General features: G+C 38.5%; 1 protein-coding gene across 1 annotated transcript; it reads left to right on the top strand.

Moving 5' to 3' along the window:
• Positions 1 to 7623: 7623 nt before the first annotated feature.
• ABRA (actin binding Rho activating protein) lies at positions 7624 to 14778 on the top strand. Its single transcript, XM_014879376.2, has 2 exons — positions 7624 to 8525; positions 12734 to 14778. The coding sequence occupies exons 1-2, from the start codon at positions 7780 to 7782 to the stop codon at positions 13209 to 13211; spliced, it is 1224 nt and encodes a 407-aa protein (XP_014734862.1). The 5' UTR covers positions 7624 to 7779; the 3' UTR covers positions 13212 to 14778.
• Positions 14779 to 14884: the final 106 nt, after the last annotated feature.

The following is a 14884-nucleotide window of genomic DNA, read 5'->3' as shown; positions in this document are numbered from 1 at the left end:
AAAAATGAGTATCTACTTGTCACTGCCTCCCAGAACAGTTCATTCCAGTTTGGGTGCTGCTACCAGCAATTAGGTATCCTTGCATCCTAGAGGAAGGCATAGCTTGCTCCCATACTGCAAATCAAATTATGGGCAGTTTTAAATAATGACCTCAAGGTCCCAACTCCTTTCCCCTCACCTTCTTTTTGTAAAGAATTTTACCCCATAATTATGGCCCGTTAATTACTGTCACATCATGTAAGAAGTCAGGCAGATATCTGAAGCATAGTTTTAAAATGAGGTAGGTGTGGAATTTAGTCTAATGTGGTTTAGAAGTTTCTGATGAAAACTAGGCCATATTGGGCTTCTCAGCTCTTCATTGCCAGCTTCGTTGGCAATTGAAGCTTAGTCATTGTTGGAACACTGGTCACTGAAAATTTTAGACTTTCTGTGCTGACAAGCACTAACCCCCAAGAGAACACTGCATTTGACCTGAAGCCATGGAGAAGGCTTCCAAAATTGAATTATAAAACTAGAATCATAGGTGTGTAGTTTGAATAGAAGTGTGTAGTATCACATAGTAGAAAACCTAGAGTTTAAAGTTTTAAAATATAGTAATATATATAAAACAAGATGGAGGTTTTAGGGCAGAGGCTAGTCCTTCTTCTTCACCTTCTTCTTCATAGATTTAGGTGATATTGTGTAATTAAATAAAAAAGTCCGCATTGCGGGCCACAGGTAGATAGTTGTTAGATTAAAAGTAAAAATAATTTAGGTGGCATTTCATAATTAGGCAGTTTACCATTTAAAGGCTTTAAAAAGCCTTGTAGAAACAATAAATAAAGCGCCATTTTTAGTTTATTAGCTTAAAGTACTGTCAAACTCACAATTTGTAAGACTGTAATATAAATAAAAACTAATAAACAAGTCATGAGCCATGGAAACACCCATATGGCACTGTAAATATCACATGATCTTCCAGCAATTCCCATCACTCACTTCTTGACACCTAAAGTCAGGGGGGCTCAGGGAGCAGCTCCTGTGGCAGGCTGGCCCCGCGTTCCGCCCAGCTAAAGCCGGCACAGCCAGGGCTCTGCTGCGCTCCAGCACCACAGCTGCACGCTGTTAGAGCAGCTGCTGGCCAAGTGAGAGCTAATAAATAAGGGTCTGTCCCCCTGGGGCAGCGGAATGTGATAGCGGGGGAGCGGGCAGAGCCAAGGGCTCCCGCGGGAATTCATCTGCGTTCCCAAAGGTCAGGAATTGCAGGCGCAGGTTACAGCTTCAGCACGCTGCTACCGCCGTGAAAATGAGACCCTCCACACCGCAAGAAAAACTGCAGTCAACTAGTCAAGAGGATTTCTGCTTCTTACCATAGATACCTCCAATCCTGAGACATAACATCAGCTGTTTCAAACAATCCTTTGTGTCAGGATATGGAGTAATAAAAGAGCTGAGCATGATTTTGACTGAGGCATTGAAAATACACTAATTGCTTTAGCCAACTGATAGATTAAAACAGAAATGCAGTGTTTACCTAATTCAAGGTATTTCCCTCAGTGAATACTAAAAAAAAAAATTCACAATAAAATACCAAAATTATACTTAAGGTTTGTTTCTTGAGTTCTGAATTACACTTTAAAGCAAATCATGAAATATTGCATTTATATTATATGCAGACTCCATTTTTCTGGTTTTTTTTTCTTTTTTTTGGTGTAGAGTTTGCTGCATTCAAACATATTTCCTAAACTTTGCAGTCTGTTTTCACTTCATTCTCAAAAGATAGTCTCAGAAACGAAGTTTTAATTTTTTTTAAGTTGCAGTACTTATAATGTAAAGACAATAACTAGCAACTGCATTAGAAGCTAAATGTAAATTTTCAATGATCCTTCCAAAACCCCCTGGTAGGTCCACTATACACATTGAAGGCACAACTGTATATGTTTTATACTTTTTATTGACAGATTTTAATATGCTATTAAATATTGTGGACTGTGAAGATGATACAGGTGAACCAGGTGATGCACATACAGTGATACGTGGAAGAAAATCCACTTTAAACAGACTAATGATAAAGCAAACACTTGTAAAGTGGTTTATTCAGGTCTGCTCTAATTAACCAGACACTATCCCTGACAGGAATTTTTTTTTCTAATTGTGAAAATTCTATTATCTTCTCACATTTGTCACCTTGAAATCTGAGAAACATCCATTAGCAGAAACATGCAGTTAACATTACTCTGAAAACTAAAAGCCACAATGCATGGAAGCACTGCCTTGTTAATACCTGGAGGACACTGATTTGATTATGCCTCTTATCTGTTGTTTGTAATATATTTTGACTATATAGAACTGTGCTTTTATTTACTTTATTTACCTGTGATTTCTTTCTTGTAGATGTGTAAAATACATTTATTATCTCTCACATTACATCCAGGTGTCTGATTTCAAGTTCTCCTATTTTGGTATGCCTCCTGTCCGTCTTGTATTGCAAAGTTATGTGAAGACTTTAAATTCCCTGTATCCAGTGTTCTTCTCAGATTTCAAAAGCAGCAAAAAGCCATATTCTCAAAGCCATAAGACTATTTCTAGGTAAACTTTATACTAAGATATATAATCAAGTTGGAACCAGAAAATTAAATTACTTATAATATTACACAATTTTCTTATCAGAAAAGGATAACCATTCACTGACAAATAGATATGATCAGTATAAACTTGAATAGCAACATATTTGTGTATTTATTTCAAAGGCTATCTTGTTTAAATAATCTTCAGAAATTCCTTCATAATGCAAATAGAACTAAACGACTGATGCAAATGATTTAATGCGTTTGCTTATACTTTTAAACAAAATTGCTTCATCACTACTTGTTACTTGTTTCTGTTCATTTACTATAGATATTCAAATAAGAGATGTATTTATGCTCAAAGGTAAAACGGGACTAAAAGCATGTGGTCTTACCTCTGCTTTCATTTCCTGTATAAATTTGATTAAACTTGTATGGATTTCTTGCAGGCATCTGATTCCAAAAAAAGGCTGTGGGCACTATATGCAAAAGTAGGAAAAGGGTGCCAAAGTGCTTTAAGGCTCCACATCCCAGTCTTAGTTTTCATCTTTGAAATGTGAAGACAACTTTAGAGGAATAAAATATTCAAGACAGTGAACAGTTTTGTCACTTGAGTAGCAGGGCTTGGGTACGAACTTGAAGATATATGGATACATGTAAACTCATCCTGAATTGGGTTTTTGTTGAGACAGGGAATTGAAAAGTAAGGAATAGTTCATCAAAAAACCAAGACAATGAGGAATGCCTGACATTTACTCTGCTTGCAAAAATCGGGAGGAGAGGCAGACTGCTTTGTGATAAATGGAGCCAGGACTTGCAAAAAGGGTGAGGGTGCAAGGCTACCAGTGATAAGTGATAAATCCAAGCTTTACCAGCCAAATCTCTCTACCAGACTGCAGTGAAAAATTATGCTGAATTCTCATCCTCAGCCAGTTGAGAATCTGCAGGGCTGTTTTCTATTACTTGGGTGGCTTGCATTTAAATCTATCTCACCTGGAGGGAGAGGAGCTTTGGGGCTGCACTCCACAACTCACTCACTGCAGCTGCTGCTACTGGATAGTGCATCTTCCCTCTGCCCCATTACCCTTCTACAACTAAGAGTCTTTCAGCCTTGGTTCTGACTAGGGTTTTCTTGACAGTTTGCTGGATTTATTTTCTTCACAAAGCAGGGCTGCCATGATAGGTCATGGATAAGCCCTGATCTCTCATATAGGTGAATCCTGACGACATATAACCAAATGCAGACTCAAAATTCAGTGTAATTGCACAGGGATAGTTTTTCAGTACAACATAATTTCAGCCAAACAAAAGAGGCTGTGGCCAGATATAGGATACAAGTGTAAGAAACTGCATGAATAAATGCATAAACTGCTTTCAGTTAATGGCTGGACACAACTCAGTTCAAAGACTCAGGAGCATCCATTTCTTGGAGCTCAGTCTTGTCCATGTCATGGACATGGATTGTCTATGAAACTGCACACTGAATGAGACACAGCTGCTCACTGCTGTTGTTAGAAGGAATTTGTTTGACGTGAACTCTCAAAATAAGGAAATCCCAAACTCTAACTCTTTTTACAGGTTTCCTGTGATAACTGGCAATGTATGATGTTACGACACTTGTCATGGTGAAAAGAATTCCTGAGATTCCTGATAATGGCATCTGGTTATACTTAAGAAAAAAACACATCTTGTTCTCATTATTCACCACTAACTCTGGGGAGGAAGACAGCATCTTTCATACACTTACAATTGGTAAATTCCTTCCTTACAAAATTAAATTCCTTGGAATCAAAAACATTGAATGTCTGCCGAGGTAAAATAATGTATGAAGGATCAATTCTACCTTTAAAGTTTATTATCCTTAAACAAAATTTAAAAAAAAAAATGATGGCATACTGGTCTCCCAGAGACTGCTAGTGTTCAACAGCAAAGAGAAAATTAAAGGATTTTAAAATAGTTTATACAGAGAAAAATCCATGCACGGGGAAAACAAAACCAAATCATCACACAGCAAAAACATCCCAACTTTTACCTCTGACACTGGCAACCTCTCAGCTGGTCCTTCTCAACTTTGGATTCAGGAAGTCAGAGGTATCATGTGAAATGCAGCAATCCACAAGCAGCAACAAGGTCTTAGGGACATGTGCAGACTCGTCTAAAGGTGTCAAAGAGATTAAATCCCAGAACTGTAGGCAGTCAGGGTCAAGGACAAAGGGAGTTTACAACTTCAGCATGTGTCAAGCTTGCTCATCAAAGTTAATACTTTCTCCAATTACATTTTCTCCTGTAGATCTTCTGCAAGAAATGGTCCCTCCACTCTGGCCTTAAGGATAGTTTCTGAACTTGTGAAAGCCTGTGACAGTCACCCTCACCTAGCCTTGCTGAGCATTTAGAGATATTTTTTGACCTTGTGATGTATGGAAGACACATAGAAAATACAGTTCAGGTCCAGCCTACCTAAAACATAACTGTGCCTTTAGGGCTGGCTATTGGCTTGTGGAAGTCACAGTAGGGAAATTACAAGCAGAAATGTAACCTTGGCTGATTATCTCATTAAGAATAAAAAATTTAAAATCATAAAGTAATAAATTCTAGTCTTACTGCAATAAAACATTTGCAAAGTAAACAACACACAAAGTATGAATATCACTGGATGATTTGGACATAATTTATAATTAACTTCTTGCTGGCAGCACCACCATATAAAATGAGACAACATTCAACACATTCAAGGCAACATCACTGTACATCCTAAAATTAAGCATTATAAAGATACTTATCCTCAGAATAATTATATCAAAGTATCACTGGCACTTTGGACACATCTGTGATAACACTTCAGCTTAATATAATAGTGATAGATTTTAACTAAACATTTGTTTAACATATTGTTGTGCAATATGGATTTAATAGTAGTTTAGATATGTAATCTTGGTTTTTCATTAGTCTGTACCCTTTCATTGTCATTTATCTAAGCTATGTAAGCATTAAGTCTGTAGGACTATGACCAGTATACCAAGGTCAGGTCTGTTAGGAAAAAAAAGAAGTCTCTTTATTAACAACTTCTTTGAGATGTGCTGTAATTTCTAAATGTTCCTCAGGAATGCAATTATTTTTCAGTACCATGAATTTTAATAGAACTATTTGCAAATATTGTACGAGAGCAAAAGTGTTCAAGAACTTCAAGAGTATATGCAGTAATAAACTGAGAAGAGGTCTTTGATTGCAAAATACAGCCAGTTAACCAGTGGAATAGATTGCCTAGACAGTGGGAACATCTACTAGTCTTTAAGAGCAGGTAAAACAGAATCCAGGACACGTGGAGGTGGAGCTGACCCTGCCTTATAATAGGGGTTTCTATTGGCTTTAAGCTCCAGGATTGCCCTTCCACAGTCACTTGTTTCACTGCAGTCCATCCTTGGCCTTACCCCTTATCTGTATTTAGCTTTCAGCTCATTCTAAAACCCTCAGCCACCTTCCAGAAACCACACAGAATGACGTAATGAACTGGTGTAATACTTTATTCTGCATGTACATTATTTTCTTTTACTTGCCTCTTCCTTGTATTTTAGGGAGCATACACTCCCCTGCATGGATGCATAGGCATGTGTGAATTCTATGCACCAGAAGTTCCCATTCCTGATTAGCCTTAAAATGACCCCAAAATAAATGTTTGGTGACACATGTTCCTTAATCAAGTTGTATGGGTAAATCTCACAATGTCATCTCACAGCTATGACGCAGTGGGCAATAGCTGAGACTGTACAGTGCATAGAGGTGACACATTTCTTTCCAAAATAAAAGCATGAGTAAATATGTAATAGCAACACTAACTTGATTTATGTCATCAGTTTTAAAGAGGAAATTACTCCACAGATTAATGAGGAATTCTACATGGAAGTCAAAGGTATGTAGTCTTAAAGCATTAATCAAGAGCTAAATATGATCTGACCGACTTCCAACAGCCCAGCCTTTAAGAGAGAGAAGATAAAAAAAAGGCAGAGTATGAGAGCCCATATTTATCTCTGATGTAACACCAACAAAGCCAACAGAATTCCTTGAAGTTCAGTGTGCCTCAGAGCACACGTGGCAAGTGGCATGGGTCATCCTGTAATCCGCAAGGTATGATGGATTGAAAAAGCAATGACATTTTCCGTTCCTATTTAGGAAACATTATTCTAAGAAATAAGAGATGACAAGGACTGTCTCTCAGAAAAATGTTTATTACCATGCAACAATGAATGTATCAATTCACTAAACAATTTCACAAATTTGAATATGAATGCACTCTAGGAAGTCCTCTGGAGTGAAAAAATCACAAGGTTTCCTAGAAAAACAGATTTTTTTCTATATTGTACACAGTAAACATAATTATGTTGTATATAATTCTATTAAAAAGCAGTGAGAAATTAAATAAGTTGTATTTTATTTTCTCAAAACCCTAAAACTTGTAGATCATTCATCCATCTGATCAAGTCAGACTTACTATACTGATCCCCAGACATAGTGATTGCCTCTTCTTTAGTGCTGACACCAAACATGATAGTGTTCCCAGGCCCCCCTGAAGGTACATTCTAAAAAGAGAGACATTAATAGATAATGATTGGGAAGAGAACACATAAAATACCTTGTAAAAAATTAACAAACCTCGATTTCCTTGGACACATGAGCAATAAGAAAAAGACACCCAGTATCTTTTTAGGAAATACCTCTAAAAATGTCTCAGTCATAACTTGTCATCTGGCTTCACACTCCACGACAAGGGCCACTATTTTCTTGTGATGATAAGGAGTGTCCACTCTGGCCAAAGTTCCTAGCCACTGACACAGCCCTTCACATTTAGCATTTTCAGTCACTCTGATCAGGATCTCTAACTGAAGCGCTGCATTTCCAAAAGAACAAGACCCTTGCCAGCAAACTGGGAATTCAGCAATCCCAGGGAGAGGAGACGAAAGGAGCTGTTACTGTCCCACTATTTCCAGCACAGGTCTGTGTCACACTGTTCACATCATGCATCATTCATCTGCTGTGATGAAATGTAACCCCGCGTTTTAAAAAAAGACCTCTGCAACAGTGAGGATACTTTATCTTTGTGAGAAGCATTTCACATATTTTCCATGGGCATCAACTGCTCCTGCTTCTATTTAAATCTGTGTGCCCCTCTTCAGAGGGCATCATTCACTTCAGGAAGTCCATTCAGAAGGTGCTGAGCATAAGAAGAGGAGAAGCCAGGATGGCAGCAGACATGGCTCCTGAAGAAAAGCCGAGCACTGCTCCTGTGAAAAGGGCTGTCCACAAGATCCGAATGGCCAGCCAGGTCTTCAGCTTGGCACGAGGCTGGCAGCAGTGGGCATCTGACCACCATGTAAAGCAAGAGCAAGAGCCCTCTGGATGGGTCCCCAATGCAGAAAGCTCATCAGCTCAGCCGGTACAAGAAAGTTCCCTTGAAAAATGGCAAATTCCATCCATCAAGAGGGACCAAGAAAAAAATGGTGAAAAATCCTTAGCAAAGGGATCGGTGACAATAAGAGACGCTGAAAAAAAATCAAGGGAATCGGATGAAGACCTCCAAATGTTCAGCATTAAAAGCAAAGAGGTGACCAAAACAGTCGTCAGCAAAGCCTATGAACGAGGGGGTGATGTCAGCCTGCTCAGTGAAAGATACGAGAACAACAACAGCAGCTCCGAGATGACCAAACTCAAAGAAGAATCAAGTGCCATTGACAAACTTCTTAGTAGCAAATTACCTTCAGCCGAAAGGAGGAAGTGTTCAAATGTGGTATCAGAGCTGACCAAGGGCTGGGAGAAGATGGAAGAAGAGGACAAAAATGGGGCCAAGGGAGAGCTGCTGCTTAAGTGCCATGATGACAGCCTGGATGCCCAGGACAGTGGCTATGGGGAAGCAGAGGACAAGCTCGAGCAGGAAGACAGTGACAATGAGGTGATGGCTGTGAGGATTAAACGGCCTGTCCCATCTCTGTAAGTAAAGCATCCTCATTACATCAACACAAATGGCACAGCAGGACAGCTTTCCATGAGGAAAATGGGCGGGGGGGGGGTGGATAGTAGGAAGTGGTCAGAGAAACTATTATTCTTGACTTAGAAGAAATTTATCAAAATTCAATAGACTTTCACATATCACTCTGTGCTTAAGTAGTTACTCAACAACATTGGACTATGTACCTACTACAAAAAGTCACGAAGTTATATTTAGGAGATGTTATTTATATTTAATTTTCACACTGGATTTACTGGTTCATCAAAGTAACTACTTACTTCTTAATATTCAGTCCATATTTCAGAATCATTACTTTTACCTCATTAAGAGCCTTCAATTATTAATTTATTTCAGCAAATGCTGTCTAAATCAATATATTTGACAACTAATATTTCCAAATATTACTTTAGAATAAATATTACTTTTTACAATATTTCCAGTATTTCCACTTATTCATTATTTTGCTTAGTATAAATCGTAAATATTCTCAGGAGCAACTTGAAAAGAATGTCCCAAATTAATGTTCCAGAAATTACTTCCATATACTTCTTACCAAAAGTTGGGTTCACTGATTCTCTTTGGGAGCCTTCCATGAATTTGGAATTTACCAATTCAAATAAAGGAAAATTCCACAGATCTTGGACCCCAATTCATACCATATCTCAATTGCAATTTCAGAAATTAAAATCTGGATCATCACTGATGATGAAAAAGTGATGAAAATGCCAAAACAGACTTTGTGATCCCCGTGCAGACAGGCAGGCAGGCTCTATCATGGTCACTATTTTGGTTTTACACATCACTACTGATGAACATTATCGTAACTGTTAGATTGTGACTAACACAGTTATGGATTTCAGCCATACATTTACATGTACATTTACATACATGTACATTTAAGCACAGCTATCTGAGCACACACCCCCAGAGCTATTTTAGCTATTCAGATGGGATTAAAACGATGCTTTGCTGTACAGCTGAGCAGTCAGCTCCTGTAAAAAGAAAATGGTTAACAACCCAAGTGAAAAAAGCTCCCCAGTAACCCAGGGATTGAAAGTTTGTGGTACCTGCTTTTGGCAAGGACTGTGCGCACCATCCTTTTGCAGAAATTAGGGCCTCAAACCAAAGATTCCAAATATACAGTAGAAAAAGTATATATTTGCAGCACTTATCGGAAAAAGACTTAAATTTAAAAAAAATTTCAGTTTAAAATGTTACAGTAGAAACAGACCAACTATCTAGCTTCTGTGAAGCTCTTCTGGTATTTTCCACATATGTCTAATTGTAGTGCTGCTATCTTGAAAAAAGTTTGATTAGCCATATTTACTGTGGCCAAAATGATTGAAATAACACTCTCTGTTACTTACAGCTCTTTCTTCCACTGAAATTGGACACAAAAATAATTTTCTGCACTTACAGTGCTGCTACCAGTACTGTACTATCTTTATAAACATTTTAATGTGGTTTAATCTTCCAAAAGGCCATAAGCATGCAGTTGTTAAAGTGTATGTCCCATTTTCCTCTCTACATTCCAGGAAAAAAGCATCAGTGGAAGTATTTTGTTTTCCTCTTATCAGCACCTTCATTATATCCAGCTTCACTGCTTACTGAAATAAGGTTGCTTCTTTAGTAGAAGGCCTGTTGACTCCTCCTCCTTTAAAGAGACACTATTCTGTTCCTGCTTAGGAGCAAAAGGGATGCAAAAAAAGGGTTATGAAACTCAAAACATTAAAACGGGATTCATCCCCTTCCCCTACAGACAGAACCAGAGTGAACATGCAACATGGATATTATTTGCCTAGAAGGTCAGAATGCATTTAGGATGATCATTCTGGTTATCAGGTTAATTTAGCTGATTGTTGCATGTACAACAGTTCTCAGAGTGGGTGAAGGTTCAAAATCTTCACTTTGGATGCACAATCCTTTGTGTAGGTGCAGTAGAAACATGAAAAAATGCTTCTATGTGTATACAACTCATGTTTTAAACTTGCCATTAGGCTAAATAATGGCAAAAATAGCACTTCAGCAACTTGAATTGGCTGGATTACAAGCTGCATTTAAAAAGTAAGGTTTTTTTCAAGCCCACATGAAGCATGGTAAAAGCAAAAGGATAGATAAGATGGTTTTCTCAACCACTGAGAAGATGATTTGGATGAGGAAGGCAATAATATTCTACTAGAAAGGAAAATTAGTTTCAGTAGAAAAAAGAGGGATTACATTCCGGAACGTGAAATTAAAGCAATTAACAAAGACTGCACAGCCTCCTGCTGTCTCACTCCCCCTCTTCTCTCCACTCAACCTGGGGAACCGAAGCTCTAAGACTTTCTTAAGAGGTCATAGTCCCTGGAGAGAAGGGGAAGCAGCTGGCTGTGGAAGAGGAATAAGCCCTCCATGATGATAGCTACTCAAAAACTCCACTGAGACTGATGGCATCACTTCTTCAAGGCAATTTTGATTCACTTGGGATTTTTCTTCCCCTGCCTTAACTGATAGCTACACATATGAAGAGCTAGTGAAGCAATCTGAGCTTCAGTTGGAGTTCAGACTGTACTGGCACAGGGTTTCTGTGACCTTTGAGGTAGTCATAGGTTTCAGGAGACAAATTCCTTTGCATAGCCAAACCCTGTACCCACAGTTCTCTGGACAATGGAGACACAATTCAGGCAAAGGGACAAATGATCACAGCTTTCCTTTTTTTCTGTTTGACAATAGCTCATACAGAGGAGCATTTGGTTTATTGTCAGGAAACCAAATTGTCTAGATTTACCCCAATAGGATATTTTAATGCTTTCCTGCCAACACTTGTTAGTTACTTACAAAAAATAATTAGGTACAGACATGCTGCCTACTCTTAGGATGCTCTGTAGGCACATCACAGAAGAAAGGTGCACTTAGCAACTCCGTACGCTCACTTCTTCTGACGGTTTTTCACTAGATTGATAGGGAAGAGTATTTCGGAGCTTTTTAAACACAGCTCCTCAATACAGCTAAGCCAATCTTTGGGCAAGTCCAGCTAATAAAGTAGTGCAGCTCTCCTAGATCATTTTCTATCCCTGGCACTAGGTGTTTGCAATTCTTAGCCTAGCATAGCCCTGCCCAATACAGGCACCTTTCTGGGGCACCGATCTGAACTGGGGACATCTCTGTGACTCCTATTCTCTCTTTCAAGCAGCTTAGTAGAAAACAAAGGAATGGCCAAACAGCGGGGGAACAGAATTTTCTGCAACTTTGCAGCCCTGTACGCTGTTTGCAAAGTACATTTTGATTCTCCGGTGTTAATATTCAGCTGACGTTACTGGGGAGGTTTCAGAGCAGCCTTTTGGGGAGTAAAAATATTAGAAAATAAATTACTTTGGCAAAGTCACAGCACAACACAGTCCCAACTGAGTTCTGTACCTACACATTGACAGGATGTGGACAGCACAAAGACTAGCTCAGACTATCTATAGCTCCCCCATAACATGTGAGATTGGCCACGAGAGGATAGAGTGTCTGCCTGGAGTCATCCAGAACTATTACACACAGAAAAATAGAAAAAAAAATCCAAAGGTCTTTCGTTATCCTTTGTCCTTGACACTTTCATGCTTCTACCCTACCGATGGGAATGTGAATTTTGGACTTCAATATTTGTTCAGAACCATACTCCAAATACAGAAGCATAGACAGAGCTACTGCACTCAATTAGCTTTTTGTTGTTGTTCTAATCATAGACATCTATTACAGAGGACAGATTTTTCTAGGCACTACCCTCTAGTTTTCAGCCAGGTCATACACCTACAGCAATCAGCATCTCTAGCCTCAGGGCAGGCATACTTCAGGCTTGACCAAGCATACAGAAATGGGGACCTGCGTGACTGGCCAAAGGTACAGAAAGTGCAGCAACATACTGTTTCGCTCCCTTACAGAATTAAGTCATTCTGGTGCAAAGTTTGTCCAAATGGGCTCAGACTGGCACTGGAAGGTGGTAGTGTAGACAGGATAAAGCTGTCATCACAGAACTTACCTTTACGTGCAAACTGAATGTGGACGAACAGCCCCTAGAGAACTAATTTACAAGTGGTGAACTCGTGCCACCTGGTGGATTCCAGCTCGTCCCAAAAGCACAGTAACCCAGTTACAGCAGAGAGCAGGAAACAGCAGAACCGCATCAGGAAAGCGAGGCAAGGCTCAGTGTGTTTGTGTCTTCCAGCGCCAGCCGGCTGAGCGAGGAGGCGCGGAGCAAGGCGCGCAGGAAATGCAGCGCCGTGCACAGCCTCAAGGACAGGTGGCAGGAATGGGCCGACCAGCACATCACAACGCAGAAGCTGAACCCCTTCAGCGAGGAGTTTGACCACGAGCTGGCCATGGCCACGCGCCTGCACAAAGGAGATGAAGGATACGGCCGCCCAAAGGAAGGAACCAAAACTGCTGAGAGAGCCAAGAGAGCTGAGGCCCACATCCACCGGGAGATCAGGGACATGTGCTTCATCATTGAATCCATGGCCAAGCCACGGCCTGATGGCAAGATCCAAGTCACTTTTGGGGAACTCTTTGACAGATACGTTCGTATTTCAGATAAGGTTGTTGGGATCCTGATGAGAGCCAGGAAACATGGGCTGGTGGACTTTGAAGGAGAAATGTTATGGCAAGGAAGAGATGATAATGTCATAATTACTTTATTAAAATAAGTTAGGCTATAATCAGAACAGCTTTTAGAAAACTTTTCTTCTCCTTTGCCATTAGCATTTGCACATTTTGAATACAGGATTCCCCTATTCACCACATACAAAAGAGTATTTTTTGAAATGTGCATTTTATAACGAGTGCATGATAAACCAAACATCCAAATGGACTCCATTTTGCACCAGAAGTGCTTGCAGGACAATTAAGTTAACTACTACAAGAAAAATAAGGAGAAAAATCTATATGAAATATAAGCAGCTGATGATAAAAGCTCATAGCAACATAAATAGCAACAAACTAATTCCAATTTCTACTTCTTGTTACATTAAGATATTCCCAACCTGTTTAAACTGGAATATGAAACATGCCAGACGAGAAGCTGAATGATAACATAAATTCAAAGTTTTTGATCTGAAAAATGGTCTGTGCACGCACTTCCTAATTGATTTAAATACAAGTAGAATTACCTTATTTTAATACAGATCAAGGAAACCACATTTGTTTTCTTTACAAGCACAGTATGGAACTATTACTGCAGCACTATCTTGTTGATCCAACTACTGACACAGCTTTCTCTTACATATCACATTAAAAAATCCTTTTTATAAATGGGGTTTTATATATTTATTGTATTTCTAGAACTAATTTTTTAGATTGTTTCATATTTAAACTTATGGACGTTGGAATGTAATGAATAAGAGTTTTGATTAGATAGCAACCTAAAACATACCTTCTATGCAACATTGTGCAATGCCTCAATGTCTCCTCTGATTATCTATGTAGATACTGTTCTTATAAATACAGGGAAAAATAATATGTAACATATAAAAACTAGACAGGTACTTGTACTTTTGCATACAGCACAAAAGTGACTAGTATCATCATCTTGCATTGAAATGTAGCTCTTTGAGAAAAGAGAGAAATGGCATCCATAACTTTGAGGAAAATGTTGTTCCACATTACACAGAAATACCTAATTTTATAGCATTTTAGAGCATTCTAATGTCACTAAAATAATGTATTTCAGTCCAGGTGATGCTGAAGAGGACTGAATGCTAATGAACTAATGCTTCTAGGACTTCAAATTGTATTTTCACAAATTTGAGATCTCTGTAAGGTCTCTGCTACTTACTGGATTTGAGAGACAGTAAAAATAGCTGTCCTATTAAATGTGTGTGCTTCACATGAAAAGCATTTGTTTCAGAGCAGATGCCTCTGCAAGTAATGAAAAAGAAGTGTTTTTTCCCCTTATGATTCTTTCAAACTGAAAGAGCAAATATCTTCTTACAGAAGAAGAGGTGTACTAACATCTTGATAAAACAAATATTGCTGTCTTATTAGGAGTACAGGTACTCCAATTTGAAGCTTCAATGTAAAAATAAACCAAATATTTTATAACTTAATGATATGAGAACTAACTACTACATCTATTCTAAATCTATGTAAATCATTAATACTTGAGGCATAGTTATATTATGTGACTCCACAGAAGAAAAAAATTTTAAGATGGAATCAACTGAGCTTATTTAATGTTTTCTTGAGATCTCAGACTACTCAAGTTGACCTATAAAACTGACGTCTTAGTGTAATACTTACATAATATCATAATTTAATATGTAATATAATTTTTACCTGCATATTCTTATTTCTTTACATCTTTATATAATGACCTTTTATA

Source organism: Sturnus vulgaris, chromosome 1 (assembly GCF_052056855.1).
Source record: "Sturnus vulgaris isolate bStuVul1 chromosome 1, bStuVul1.hap1, whole genome shotgun sequence".
Taxonomy (NCBI): Eukaryota; Metazoa; Chordata; class Aves; order Passeriformes; family Sturnidae; genus Sturnus; species Sturnus vulgaris.
This window is presented reverse-complemented; position numbering and strand designations above follow the sequence as displayed.